Source organism: Cucumis sativus, chromosome 6, assembly GCF_000004075.3.
Source record: "Cucumis sativus cultivar 9930 chromosome 6, Cucumber_9930_V3, whole genome shotgun sequence".
NCBI classification, from domain to species: domain Eukaryota; kingdom Viridiplantae; phylum Streptophyta; class Magnoliopsida; order Cucurbitales; family Cucurbitaceae; genus Cucumis; species Cucumis sativus.
Window position 1 is genome coordinate 26,816,025 of NC_026660.2, and position 11,846 is coordinate 26,827,870.

At 33.6% G+C, this 11,846-nt stretch overlaps 2 protein-coding genes across 3 annotated transcripts; both read left to right on the forward strand.

Annotated features, from left to right (window-relative positions):
• Positions 1-3,405: 3,405 nt before the first annotated feature.
• LOC101206218 (serine/threonine-protein kinase SAPK2) lies at positions 3,406-6,583 on the forward strand. Of its 2 annotated transcripts, XM_004143407.3 has the most exons (9): positions 3,406-3,816; positions 3,989-4,063; positions 4,646-4,747; positions 5,013-5,066; positions 5,177-5,269; positions 5,355-5,447; positions 5,577-5,681; positions 5,783-5,881; positions 5,982-6,583. In XM_004143407.3, exons 1-9 carry the CDS (start codon positions 3,697-3,699, stop codon positions 6,273-6,275), a joined length of 1,035 nt encoding a protein of 344 aa, XP_004143455.1. In that variant the 5' UTR covers positions 3,406-3,696; the 3' UTR covers positions 6,276-6,583. The 2 variants fall into 2 exon arrangements, with proteins under 2 accessions (XP_004143455.1, XP_031742379.1); XM_031886519.1 differs by lacking the exon at positions 3,406-3,816 and having other exon boundaries at positions 3,992-4,063; positions 4,630-4,747.
• Positions 6,584-9,326: 2,743 nt separating this feature from the next.
• Positions 9,327-11,625, forward strand: LOC101210610 (40S ribosomal protein S6-like). Its single transcript, XM_031886726.1, is given in 5 exon segments — positions 9,327-9,555; positions 9,653-9,717; positions 10,380-10,437; positions 10,531-10,642; positions 10,752-11,625. Coding segments are annotated over 5 exon segments (546 nt in total). The 5' UTR covers positions 9,327-9,549; the 3' UTR covers positions 11,057-11,625.
• Positions 11,626-11,846: the final 221 nt, after the last annotated feature.

Here is an 11,846-nt window from a genome sequence, read left to right on the forward strand (position 1 = left end):
GAATCAGTAAAGTAAAATTTAAAATGAGGCACATTGCTTGACAACTACACCAATCCTTTCATAGAATAACTACATTCTTGCTCCTTCTTTTGATAGTGTCCTTTCCCAATATTTTATGATCTTCTAGTAAAATGTATTTAATATCTTATTTCATTTTACTTTAGAGAACATATTTAAAAATGTATGTTTAGAATATTTGTAACCACGTGCATGGCGTACGTTTTCAAACCAATAATTTAACTTCTGGAGTAATTTGTAAAAAAAAATATGTATCTTATCAAAATAGTAATAAAATATTTCCCTAAAAATTTAAGAACTCTAACCATTGGGTCATACTTTCCAGTTCATCATGCACGCACTACAAGTCAATATCCAACAATAATATTTCCCACAATAAATGTAGCAGAGAACGACTTGACACAACGCTAGATGAAGAAAAGAAAGAGACTAGAGAGTAGAAGCATTATAGTTTATTTCATCTTCCTAAAATCCCATCATTATATTGTCTTTTCATGAAAATTATTCGGGAGGTTGAGCTCGAAAGAATAAAATTGTATTAAAATAAATATAATTAAACCATAATTAATGTACACCGTATGTAATAGAAAAGACTAGAGTAACTTGTAAAATACAAAGTCTTATACACCGATTTAATATTGATAGCACAAACTCTAATACTCAAGTAAAAAAGCCAATAAGATTTTGTGAGTAGACAGTAAACTTTGTAGGAAGTTATCATGATATATTTTATAAAACTCGAAATATCCGAACAATTTAGAATAATCCTTCATTTCATAAAGTCAAGACCTAGGTCCACCCCAATTTCGTGTTTGGTCGAACAACTTCCTCGCGATCATTTTGATCCTAAAAAAAATGCTTTAAATTAAGGTATACATAAGATATGTCTCATTAGTACGTAATTTAGTCGTACTCGATTAAGGTGGGTGAATTTAAGGTGACCTAATCCTGTCTTAAAATAAAATAAAAAAGATATGCTTTTGATGTGAATCTCATCTTGTTATTTTATTGACTTTGATAGTTTTTGTTGGATCATACCTTTTGATCCGAATTTTGGTAAACTAAAGAGCAAGCAATAGGCCATTGCATAAAAGGAAAAAGGCTGATCACTAGTAGCAAAAAGAGGGTTCACATAATGGATGGATAGATAGATAGTTGGAACTTAAGTAGTCCAAATTAGAATTTTGGAACAAATGGAGCTTTTTAGGGTTTGGGGTATTTTGAGGAGAAAAGTTTTCAGTTGAGTTATTGTAAATGGTGCAAAAGGAAAGAGCGTGGTAGTATGGGGGAAAGAGTAGGAGCAGATAGGCTTGGCCAATTAAATAAAAAAAAAAGGGATTAATGCAGTATGCTGTCCTTGTGTGTCACCCTAACAGAATGCCACCTCGCATTTTGTGCCATCACTTTGATCGCAAACTTCTCCCCATTTCTTCTTTTGTTGCTTTCCCGATGCTTTTTTTTATAAATTTTTTAATTTCGCATTCTTCCAATATATCTATTTAAAGAAAAAGGGAGGCCCACCACTGAATCCCCTCACACTAATTCTCTGCCGCCCACGTCACCCTCTCCCTTTTCATTTTTCAGTTGCACTTCTCATCATCGTTTCCCCTTCTTTTAATGTTTAGGACAACCACACATGCATTCAATGCTTTGCCTTTCCTCCCTCCTATGTTATTTTCCCTCCTTAAATTACATTCATCTAAACCATACAAATCCATTTACATTTCTATGATATATTCTCTAATTTTTTTAGGAAAAATTACTAGTTACATTTTTTTTCAATTCATGAATAAACAGGTGACACCAAAGTGAATGTTAATTTAAGGTATTCAATGCTTTGCCTAAAAATCTTATTAACTGCTTCATTAATTTTTGTGGAAATATCTATTCAGAGTCTTTCTATTATTATTATTCATATTGAAAAAACACATTGTTAGTTTGTGAAAATGAAAACAAATTATAATACCAAACTCGTGGTCGTTGTTTAGGAAAAAAAGATTAAAACAAACATTTTGAAAGTAGGGAGAGGTAAAATGACATATGGACTTTCCTTTTTCCTGCCGATATCACTTTCATCTTTCTCTTTTTGTTCCTTTTTCTTTTCTTTTGTTGCAAAAAATAAGGAGGCTATTTATTCATGGAGTTTGCACAAATTAACTTTAAAAGCGGCCGCCCAAAATCATTCTATAGATCTTTATTTCTTGTCCATGCATTTTGCCTCGTTCAATTATTGAATCAAAACCAATTTCAAAGTAACGTTCCTATCCCAATGGGAGTAGGGAATTTCCCATCTACGAAACTAGTAAATGTCTTCACAAGAGTCCAAATTATATCAAACATTTATAAAATCTAGATTTATATATATATATTCGAATATAGCTAAATAAACCAACTCATTTACAAAATATCATCACTTATTCACGACGAATCATACAAAAACAGTAGTCTATTTTGATGATGAATTGTGATATTTTACTACATTCATAAATATTTGTTTTAAATTTAAAATATTTGTCCATATATATGCTTTTAAAATATTATAAAATTATGTTCTTTTAAACGAGTTAGGTGTATCATACTGTTTTTTCACATTATAGTAAAAATCTAACTTTTATAGATTGTAGAAACATCACTGAAGATTGAACTTTGGACCAATAAAAAGTAGAATTATGTAATCAATTAATGTTTTTACATTTAACTATGCAAATGTAAATTCTCATCACGCGGCGCTAAAAAAACATTGATGGAAATATCCATTCTTTAAAAAATAATGCTTCACATAATTTCATCCACACGATAATTCTCCATTAATATTTGTAATAACATCATCAAATAGCTATCACAGTTAGAAAAATTTAAACCAAAACTTATAATACTAAAGGGAATATTATTAAAATTGTAAATAAAATACTTTAGACATAATTACAAAATGGTTGAAAAATTTGAAGTTATTAAAAAGTTATGGGTGGAGAAAGTTAGAAATGATGTAATTTCACGTTTGTTTGTGTTTTTGAATATGAAGCATGTAAATGATGGGAAAACGTACAGCAGTAAGATAATAAAGAATGATTTTGAAAAGAATATGTAGCATCCATCTAAGATAATAGTAAAGTCCTTTTGTTGCAAAATTGGGAGCCACATCCACATGACGATGGCCTCCTGAAATAATTTGATGGTATTCCCGCTGAGTAGTGCAAAGTTTGCGGACTAGCACAGACCTCACGCGCTCGAGTACAGAATGACTGTACTCGCTCAAATATGGATCATATGTTTTGATTAATATCTCAGCGTTTTAGAATTCTAATTTCACGACTACGTTTGCGCAGAGGTAGCTGCGCTTCGCTCAACCTTTGGACGTATACAAATACGCCACGTGTTTTTCCTTAATCGACTTGTCCTTCTCTCTCTCTCTCTCTCTCTTAAAGACTTTTGGATATTGGCAACATTGATCTGAGTGCTAACCCAACTCGCCGTGCCAACCAATATTCCTCCATACATACCCACACCTTCCTTTCTTCCTTTCTTACTTTCCATGTCTTTAAACTTGCACACCACATGCTCGATAAATTGCCCAACTGAAAAAGGTAGAGCCCAACCAATTTAAAACTCAACAACTCTACTCCTCCCACTGCTATTTTTCTTCACTGCCTCATATTCCAAACTCAGCTCAAACCCAAAATGGAACGCTATGAGATACTCAAGGATATTGGGTCTGGGAATTTTGGTGTTGCTAAACTTGTGAGAGATAAATGGAGTGGGGAGCTTTATGCTGTTAAGTATATTGAGAGGGGCCAAAAGGTACTGTTCTATCGTCTTCATAACTTCATTACTGCTTCATTCTGACCCCCTTCACAACCGTTACAAAACATGAGCTCCACTGATTTGGGATTTATGGTGTATGATTCCGGGGTCAAGTTTATATCGGATCTTTGCCTGTTTGATTTGATGGTTATTCGTGTTCTGTATGCAGATCGATGAGCATGTTCAGAGGGAGATAATGAATCACAGGTCTTTGAAGCATCCCAATATCATAAGATTTAAAGAGGTATATGATCTGAAGTTGTGAATTTTGTTTTTTTTTTTATGGTTGTTCAGTTTCTCCACAGTGGTCAATTTTTTTTTTTTTTTTTTTTGGGTTCAACAGAGCGTGTTCATCACCACTTGACCACCTACCTCCACATTAAATATTCATGATTATTGTTTGTTTTTTCTTATTGTTAATCATTGATCGGTCAGATGCAGTTGTGAGTTTTTATTTGAAATGTATGAATGAAAGAATCAGAGTATTTATGCACTGAGAAGCAGTTCAAGTACATTTCGTTTTTCTTCTAATTTCTGGAAAATCGTACACTTTTTTAAGCTGCTTCCCCAGAAGCATTTATTTGATTCCGGGTGGATGTAAAACCTTTTTGTACAAACATTTTCAGCTTAATTGTTTTCTAGCTAATTTCCATTTTTTTGTTAAAACTCTTGTTTCATCTAGACCTTCCTTTCTTGGCCAAGACTACTTATTGTAGTTGACAATTGAATGTTGTACTAGTTGTCTCATTTTGTTTAGGAATTTTACTTTTATTTGCTAAGAACATTTTCTTGTTAAATTTTTGTTCAAAGGGGTTCTCTTATGCAGGTCCTACTCACTCCCACGCATCTGGCCATAGTCATGGAATATGCAGCTGGGGGAGAACTTTTTGAGAGAATATGCAACGCCGGAAGATTCAGTGAAGATGAGGTAAATTAGGTTGCTACCTGACAAATATCGCTTTTATTTTTTCGTATTTCGGTTAAATAACTTTCTTAATAAAGCATTTTTTAAGGCTATAATTTGGTAAATTGATGAGAAACTCAATTGCTACGACGTGAACAGTTTACATTTGGATGACTTTGCAGAACAAAGGTCTGTTAGTTAGGCCAATATGCCCCTAATTTACATAAATTGGATTCTTACCTAATTGTTATGTTTGTTTTTCTTTTCTTTCTTAAATTGTATTGTACAGGCAAGATATTTTTTTCAGCAACTGATTTCAGGAGTCAGCTACTGCCATTCAATGGTACTGGACTCTAGTTGTTTAATTGGCTTGTTTCTGATTTATATGTGGTTTGCTCAAGTCACATTTCTGATTAATTTTCCTGTGATTCTTCTCTTCCTCTTGATTTTCAGCAAATTTGCCACAGGGATCTTAAGCTAGAGAACACACTTCTAGATGGAAGCTCAGCCCCACGGCTCAAAATTTGCGACTTCGGCTATTCCAAGGTATGAACATCAAAACGGTCTAATAAGTCCAAATCTAGAGTTATAATATAGTTCCTGTTTCTAACACATTGGTTTCACTTCATAGTCATCAGTGTTGCATTCCCAACCAAAATCTACTGTTGGAACCCCAGCCTACATTGCACCAGAAGTTTTGTCTAGAAGAGAATACGATGGGAAGGTAGTGCCAATCTATTTCCTTGCCCCGGCCAACGCCCTCATCTGCTTCTCGTGTCATTATCGATTACTTTATCACCACCAACTGTTGTCTCCAACAATCTCTGATCTTTTTTAATTTCGTGAGTTGCAGATTGCAGATGTTTGGTCTTGTGGGGTCACTTTATATGTGATGCTGGTTGGAGCTTATCCTTTCGAAGATCCTGAAGATCCCAAGAACTTCAGAAAGACGCTCCAGGTTACCTCGTCTTCTTTTTTTTCTTTTATTTGTTGATTTCGAATTGCTTTGGTTTACAACGTTTTAACAAGTAATGTATCATTTGTTTACACTACAAGCAGAGGATTCTTAATGTCCATTACTCAATACCACACTATGTAAGAATTTCATTGGAATGCAAGCACCTTTTATCTCGAATATTTGTAGCAGATCCAGAGACGGTATTCGAACAAACTTGTCCACTGTTCTTTTGTTACATAGAGTTAAATCTTAAAAGCATTTCCAACTTATGCATTGCAACTGAGTAAGAATTGTTTACAGAGAATAACAATCCCAGAAATCAAGAAGCACCCATGGTTCTTGAAGAACTTGCCAGTAGAGTTCACAGATGAAGGGTTGGAAGGGATGCAGAGTAATGGAGAAAATGAGGCAACACAGAGTATTGAGGAGATCCTGTCCATAATTCAAGAGGCTAGAAAGCCTGGGGAGGGGCTCATAGTTGGAGGGCAAGGGCAATTTGTTGGGGGCAGCTTGGACATGGATGACTTGGACACAGATCTTGATATCGATGATTTGGAGGCAAGTGGTGACTTTGTTTGTGCCTTGGAGTGCTAGTCATTGTCAAGAAGGGCCAGGCCAACTTTTTGGCCAAACAAAATAAAAATAGAATTAATGGTTGGGTTGGGTATCAAATTCTCTTATTTAGTGGGATGATGGTGTGTACGTATTGCTGTTGTTGGGAGGTTTCTATCTGTCTCTCTTTGAGATTGTGCAGAGTCCATTAGAAACACTGTAAATTTACATAGCAGCTTTTTAATAATGCAGTTGTTAACCTCTCCTTTATTCATGTTCATGCATATGTAAAGCTGATATTGTTTCTTTCCTCCTGAATGGTAAGTGATGTTTTATCGGTTATTTTCGAATGATGAGTTTTGCATTTATCTCTTTTATTCAACAATTTGTGGTTAATTATGTCTATGTTGGTGATACAAGTGAGAAGATATGAGTATCATTTGAATCTCTGGATGGTTTCGTAAGAAGTATATATCAATTAAGCTATATTCACTTTCTTATCGTATAAGTTATATTTTGATTCTTAAACTTTATATCCATAATTCATTTTGTTTGAAATGTTTACTAGAAATGTGTGGTTGAGAATCATTCTCTCCATTTCAAATATTTTGTCATTTTCTATTTAAAGTGAAGAGTTCAATAAGGCCGTTGTCATTTTCTTTATTTCTTATTTTGATGCTTACAATTTTAAGTCAATAATTGTTGTAGTTTGGATTTTAGTATCATTAATCACAAGGTCTAATAATTTATTTGTCATTTCATAATTCTGTCTTCCTTGTTATTTTTTCCTTTTAAATTTATATGATTTAATAAGTAAGGGTCATTTTATTACCTTTGGTCCACGAAAATATGGAAACAAACGTAGAATATGGAAATATGAACATTTGTGTTATGTTCCCAACGTTAAATTAGGTTTGAGTTGCAATTACAATTTATGCACCTAAAAATAAATTTTAAGTGTTAAAAATAATTAAAAATTATAAAAAAAAAATCGTTTTTTTTCAAGTTTTTGTATCTTTGTTTGAGAACGTTAAAACCTAATTTAGGTTTGCACATATTTTACACATACTTCACAACTTGATTGAGAGTATCGTTGTAAATATATGGTATACAAAATATCCACTCAATTAATTTTGAAGTGTAAATTCCATTACTGCCAAATCTCTATACATTGTTATTAATATTTAACAAAGAAAAAAGAAAATACATCTTCAATCTAAGAGATAAGCCTGATTGTATTGTAATAAATTAGTATAGATTAGATATACAATACAATGTTTAGAACTTATCAAACCATTCCTGATTTCTTTGTTGGAAAGTTCACGAAATTAATAATTAAATGTGTAGTGGCCCCCAAACCCCAAACCCGAAAGCCATTGACTGATTCTGAAAATCAAAGAAAGAATCAACAGGAAATAATAAATAAAGTTGGAAGATCAGGTGATTACTAGTGGGCATGAAAATGTGGTTTTGAGTTCCAATACATTTCTTCCTTATTGGGGAATGATGATTTGAATATGCAGAAACAAATGAATGCAAATTTGTGTTGTTTTGTCTGTTGTTGAGATCTCAATCTTATCTTAAAATTAAAAGAAAGAGTTATTGAAGTAGGGTTCTGATGAACCACATATGTCATATGTGATTTTTCTTTTTAATTAATACTATAGATTAAATTTCACCCTCCTTCTGTTTACTTATTTATTAGACCATTATCAATAAGATAACTGTCTAGCTAGCTTGACAGACAATGACACTTTGTTTTCAATTTATCACTGAATAAGATTGATCATGCCTTTTGTTTTGGTTTTACAGTATTATATATTCTTTAATCAAACTGTGGGAAGAAATAAAAAGGAAAGAAAAAAAAGTACACAAGACTTATACAACTACTTGTTCAATAATAATAATAATCTGCCAGTTTTAAAATTGTACACCTTACTCTTTCTTTTCCCTTTCAAAGATGTAAAACGGCAAATAGAGAATATTGGACGTCTCAAGACAACCAAAATGCAAATAAAGGAATTAAGAAATAAAGTTAGGACAACAAACCAACTAAACACACCCAGGCTAAATAAAGATTTCCAAAACAAATAACTTTTTTGGGTCTCAAAATCACAATGTGTTTGAGAGAAGGAGTGAAGTTATAAACTCTATGTCACATGGTAAGGAGTTAATGATGTAACATTGATGTTTTTAGTAGTAAAAATTGGTACTTCATTCAAAATTTTACTTTGATATATCCTTAGATCAAACATCCCTATTAAAACAACAAAGAAAGGATTCACAACATACACTATAACTAACCACTTTCAGTTCAAGTAGCTCTTGAGACTTTTCGTTCAAGTAATTGAATGAATATGGTTGTGAGAACAACTTCCCTGGAATGATTCTATTTTTTCCAAATAACTCGGTTAAAAAGATCATCAAAATAAAGAATAAAGGATGTTTGAACTCACCAAAATAGCAATGGTCAAATGAATGTCCCAAATGTCACATTCAATATTGAGATTACCATGGACTGCAGCCTCCATTTTGTTGGAGAAACGATTTGGAATGACTTGACGTTCCCCATGGATATGTATCATATCAAATCGAAGTTGATATAAGTCAATTAGCCTATTACCACTTGTCCAGTGGCATAATTATTTAACAACATTTTATTTTTTTTAAAAAAATGTATCAAAAGAAAAGTTTGATGTTGGTAAAGTTATTCTTGCATTTAAGGAAACCACTGATTGGACTTTTAACAATATATTTGGACAACATATTAAAGGACTCACACTCTGTAAAAAGTAAAATACTTTTTTAGTTTAATTAAAATAATTTTTACCTAGTTTTTGTTATTTTAAAATTTTAATATTGTAATAATAATAATAATTAAAAATAATAAATTAAATGAAATGAGCTCTAATGACAAAAAAAAAAAAAAAAAAAAACCACTAATTTTATCAAAATAGTTTTGAAAACACCTATCTTTTTCAATTTTTTTAAAAATACCCCTTTTTCCAAATCACCCCTCAAATAACCTTACTGCCTCAATGTTTAAACTCCACAATTTAGACCCTAAATTAGAATAATGTCCTTTTGGGTCACACCGTTCACCAATGTGGTTCGGCCTCGTTTCGAATCCAGACCTCAGGGAGTCTCGTCAATGGCTCAAGCCCACACACTCATCGAATATCGTAAACCAATTCACAAAAGGCCGCACTGTTTTGTGGAAAAAAGAACAACGTTCTCAATTCTTTCTCATCACGCATCGGCTAAAATGTAATATACCCTCAAAGTCAAAGCACAATATCCCTAATTCGTTGCCAAGATGAAGGTTTGTATGAATCTCCATTCTTCTCGTACTGAACTATTGCACTGTCCAATTTTTTTTTATGTAGAATTTGACACGTTTTCTACTCCTTCCCTTTCAGTTCAACATTGCTACTCCCACTACTGGGTGCCAGAAAAAGCTCCAAATCGATGACGATGCTAAACTGTAAGGAATTTTCTTTGTATATCGTACTGTTACCATCTCATTCTTCTTTCATTCTGTTGGTGGAAGTATCGGTTTTAGGGGTCCAAGAATATGAAACTTGGGATGCTTATAGCACAAAGTTTTTTCTTACTGATTTTAACAGTGTGATTTTTGCTCGAAGGATTAGGAAGCAATGAACATGCTGCTTATTTTTATTTATTTAATTTCTTTATATTGTTCAGTAATTGTTTCATTAGTATGTATGATATTTCGTTTGGGGAACTTATAATTATCTGTGGAGTTGGCCTGCAAACTGGAAGCCTTTTCTTTTGCATTTCGTTACGACGTTAGTCTTTTTGTTCACACATTATCACAGATCCCCATTCTCGCTTAAATTTCCGTCTTTAGAAATGGAAGTTTCTTCTAGTATTCCAAAATCATGGATATTATAGGAGATTTGATTACTTTTCTCACGAAACAAATTATCTGAAATCTAAACATAGCTGGATTCTGGTATCTGGTTTCGTGGGATTATTTGACTCTCTTAGTATCAAGTTTTTCATGTAGTGTTAGCTGTGACGAATTTGACTTGACTTGTCATATTGGGACAAGTGGGTCTCTCATTTGGAATATCCTTACAGTTCATTAGAATTTGTAGTCACACTTTAATGTTCTTAATGCAGCCGACCATTTTGGGACAAGAGGATCTCCCAAGAAGTTAATGGAGATGCGCTTGGTGAAGTAAGTTTTCTGTTGGTATCTTTTTCATTACATTATAATCAAGTATTTTTCATTTCATCTGTCATGTTATTAACTTAGATGATCTTTTGGCAGGAGTTTAAAAAGGTTATATTTTAAAAATAATGGGGGGTTTGTGACAAGCAAGTTTTTCCAATGAAACAAGGTGTCTTGACCACTGGCCGTGTTCGCCTTTTGCTGCACAGAGGTATAATTTTTTTTTTTAATCTTACTGGTTCTGGCTGTAGTTTCAATAGAGCGGAGTGACTTACTTCTATATATGGAAAGCGAAGTATAAGTTTCGAGTCCTTGAACAGGTACTCCTTGTTTTCGGGGTTATGGTAGGAGGAATGGTAAGAGAAGGAGGAAATCTGTCCGAGGTTGCATTGTTAATCCAGACCTCTCTGTTTTGAATTTGGTGACTGTGAAGAAGGGCGAGAATGACCTACCTGGCCTAACAGGTATTGAGAAGCCAAGAATGCGAGGTCCGAAAAGGGCATCTAAAATCCGGAAACTCTTCAATCTCTCCAAGGATGATGATGTTCGAAAGTATGTCAACACATACCGCAGAACCTTCACAAATAAACTTGGTGGGTTTGCTTACCAGTGTTCTGATACATAGTTGGTAACAGGGAATCAAGTAGAAACAATGTGATTGGTTATACTTGAGCTCAAATACATTGTTATCTGGTTGGCTGGTAAGAAATGTAGTAAAGCCCCCAAAATCCAGAGGCTGGTAACCCCCTTGGCTCTGCAAAGGAAGCGAGGATGGATTTCTGAAAAGAAAAAGAGAATTGCCCAAGCCAAGTCAGAAGCAGCCGAGTGTCAGAAGCTTTTGGCATCACGTGTGAAAGAACAACGCGAGCGCCGCAGTGAGAGCTTAGCAAAGAGAAGATCCACGCTCTCTGCTGCCTCCAAGCCTTCTAGTGCTGCTTAGATATACTTCTCTGAAATTTTGTCCGAGTTAGTTGAGCATCGAGCATTCCTGGACACGATCAGTCCATAGATTAGGGAAATTTTGGTTGCCATTACTGAGAGTTGGTTTGATAATTTACTTAACTTTTGGGTTCGCTGGTTTGACCTCTTGTAACATTTGATTGTTTTTTAAGTTAATACTATTCCATACGAATCTAGGCAACATTTGTTACAAGATTTCCCTATTGAATTTCAGTGTTCTTAGAAAACCGTAAATCACATGCTTAAATAATCATTAGAATTCTTAAATGCTTTTCAAATTTTGTTTAGAAGAACTATTGTTAATGTTATAAGTTAGATATGGTTTGAACCTAAATGCACGTTGCAAGTCAAAGATAAACAATACGTCTAAATGCATTTAGAAACATTTAGGGAGGGTTGGAGGTGTGATGGACTTATTTAATTAGGGTGGTTCAATTTGAAAAATTTCGAAGCAG

What these genes read in the sequence shown, in the direction of transcription:
- LOC101206218 (XM_004143407.3), top strand. Translation starts at nt 3,697, where the DNA reads ATGGAACGCTATGAGATACTCAAGGATATTGGGTCTGGGAATTTTGGT. An exon ending in ATATCATAAGATTTAAAGAG is followed by an intron (nt 4,064 to 4,645) that starts GTATATGATCTG and finishes TCTCTTATGCAG; the next exon opens with GTCCTACTCACTCCCACGCA. An exon ending in TCAGCTACTGCCATTCAATG is followed by an intron (nt 5,067 to 5,176) that starts GTACTGGACTCT and finishes CTTGATTTTCAG; the next exon opens with CAAATTTGCCACAGGGATCT.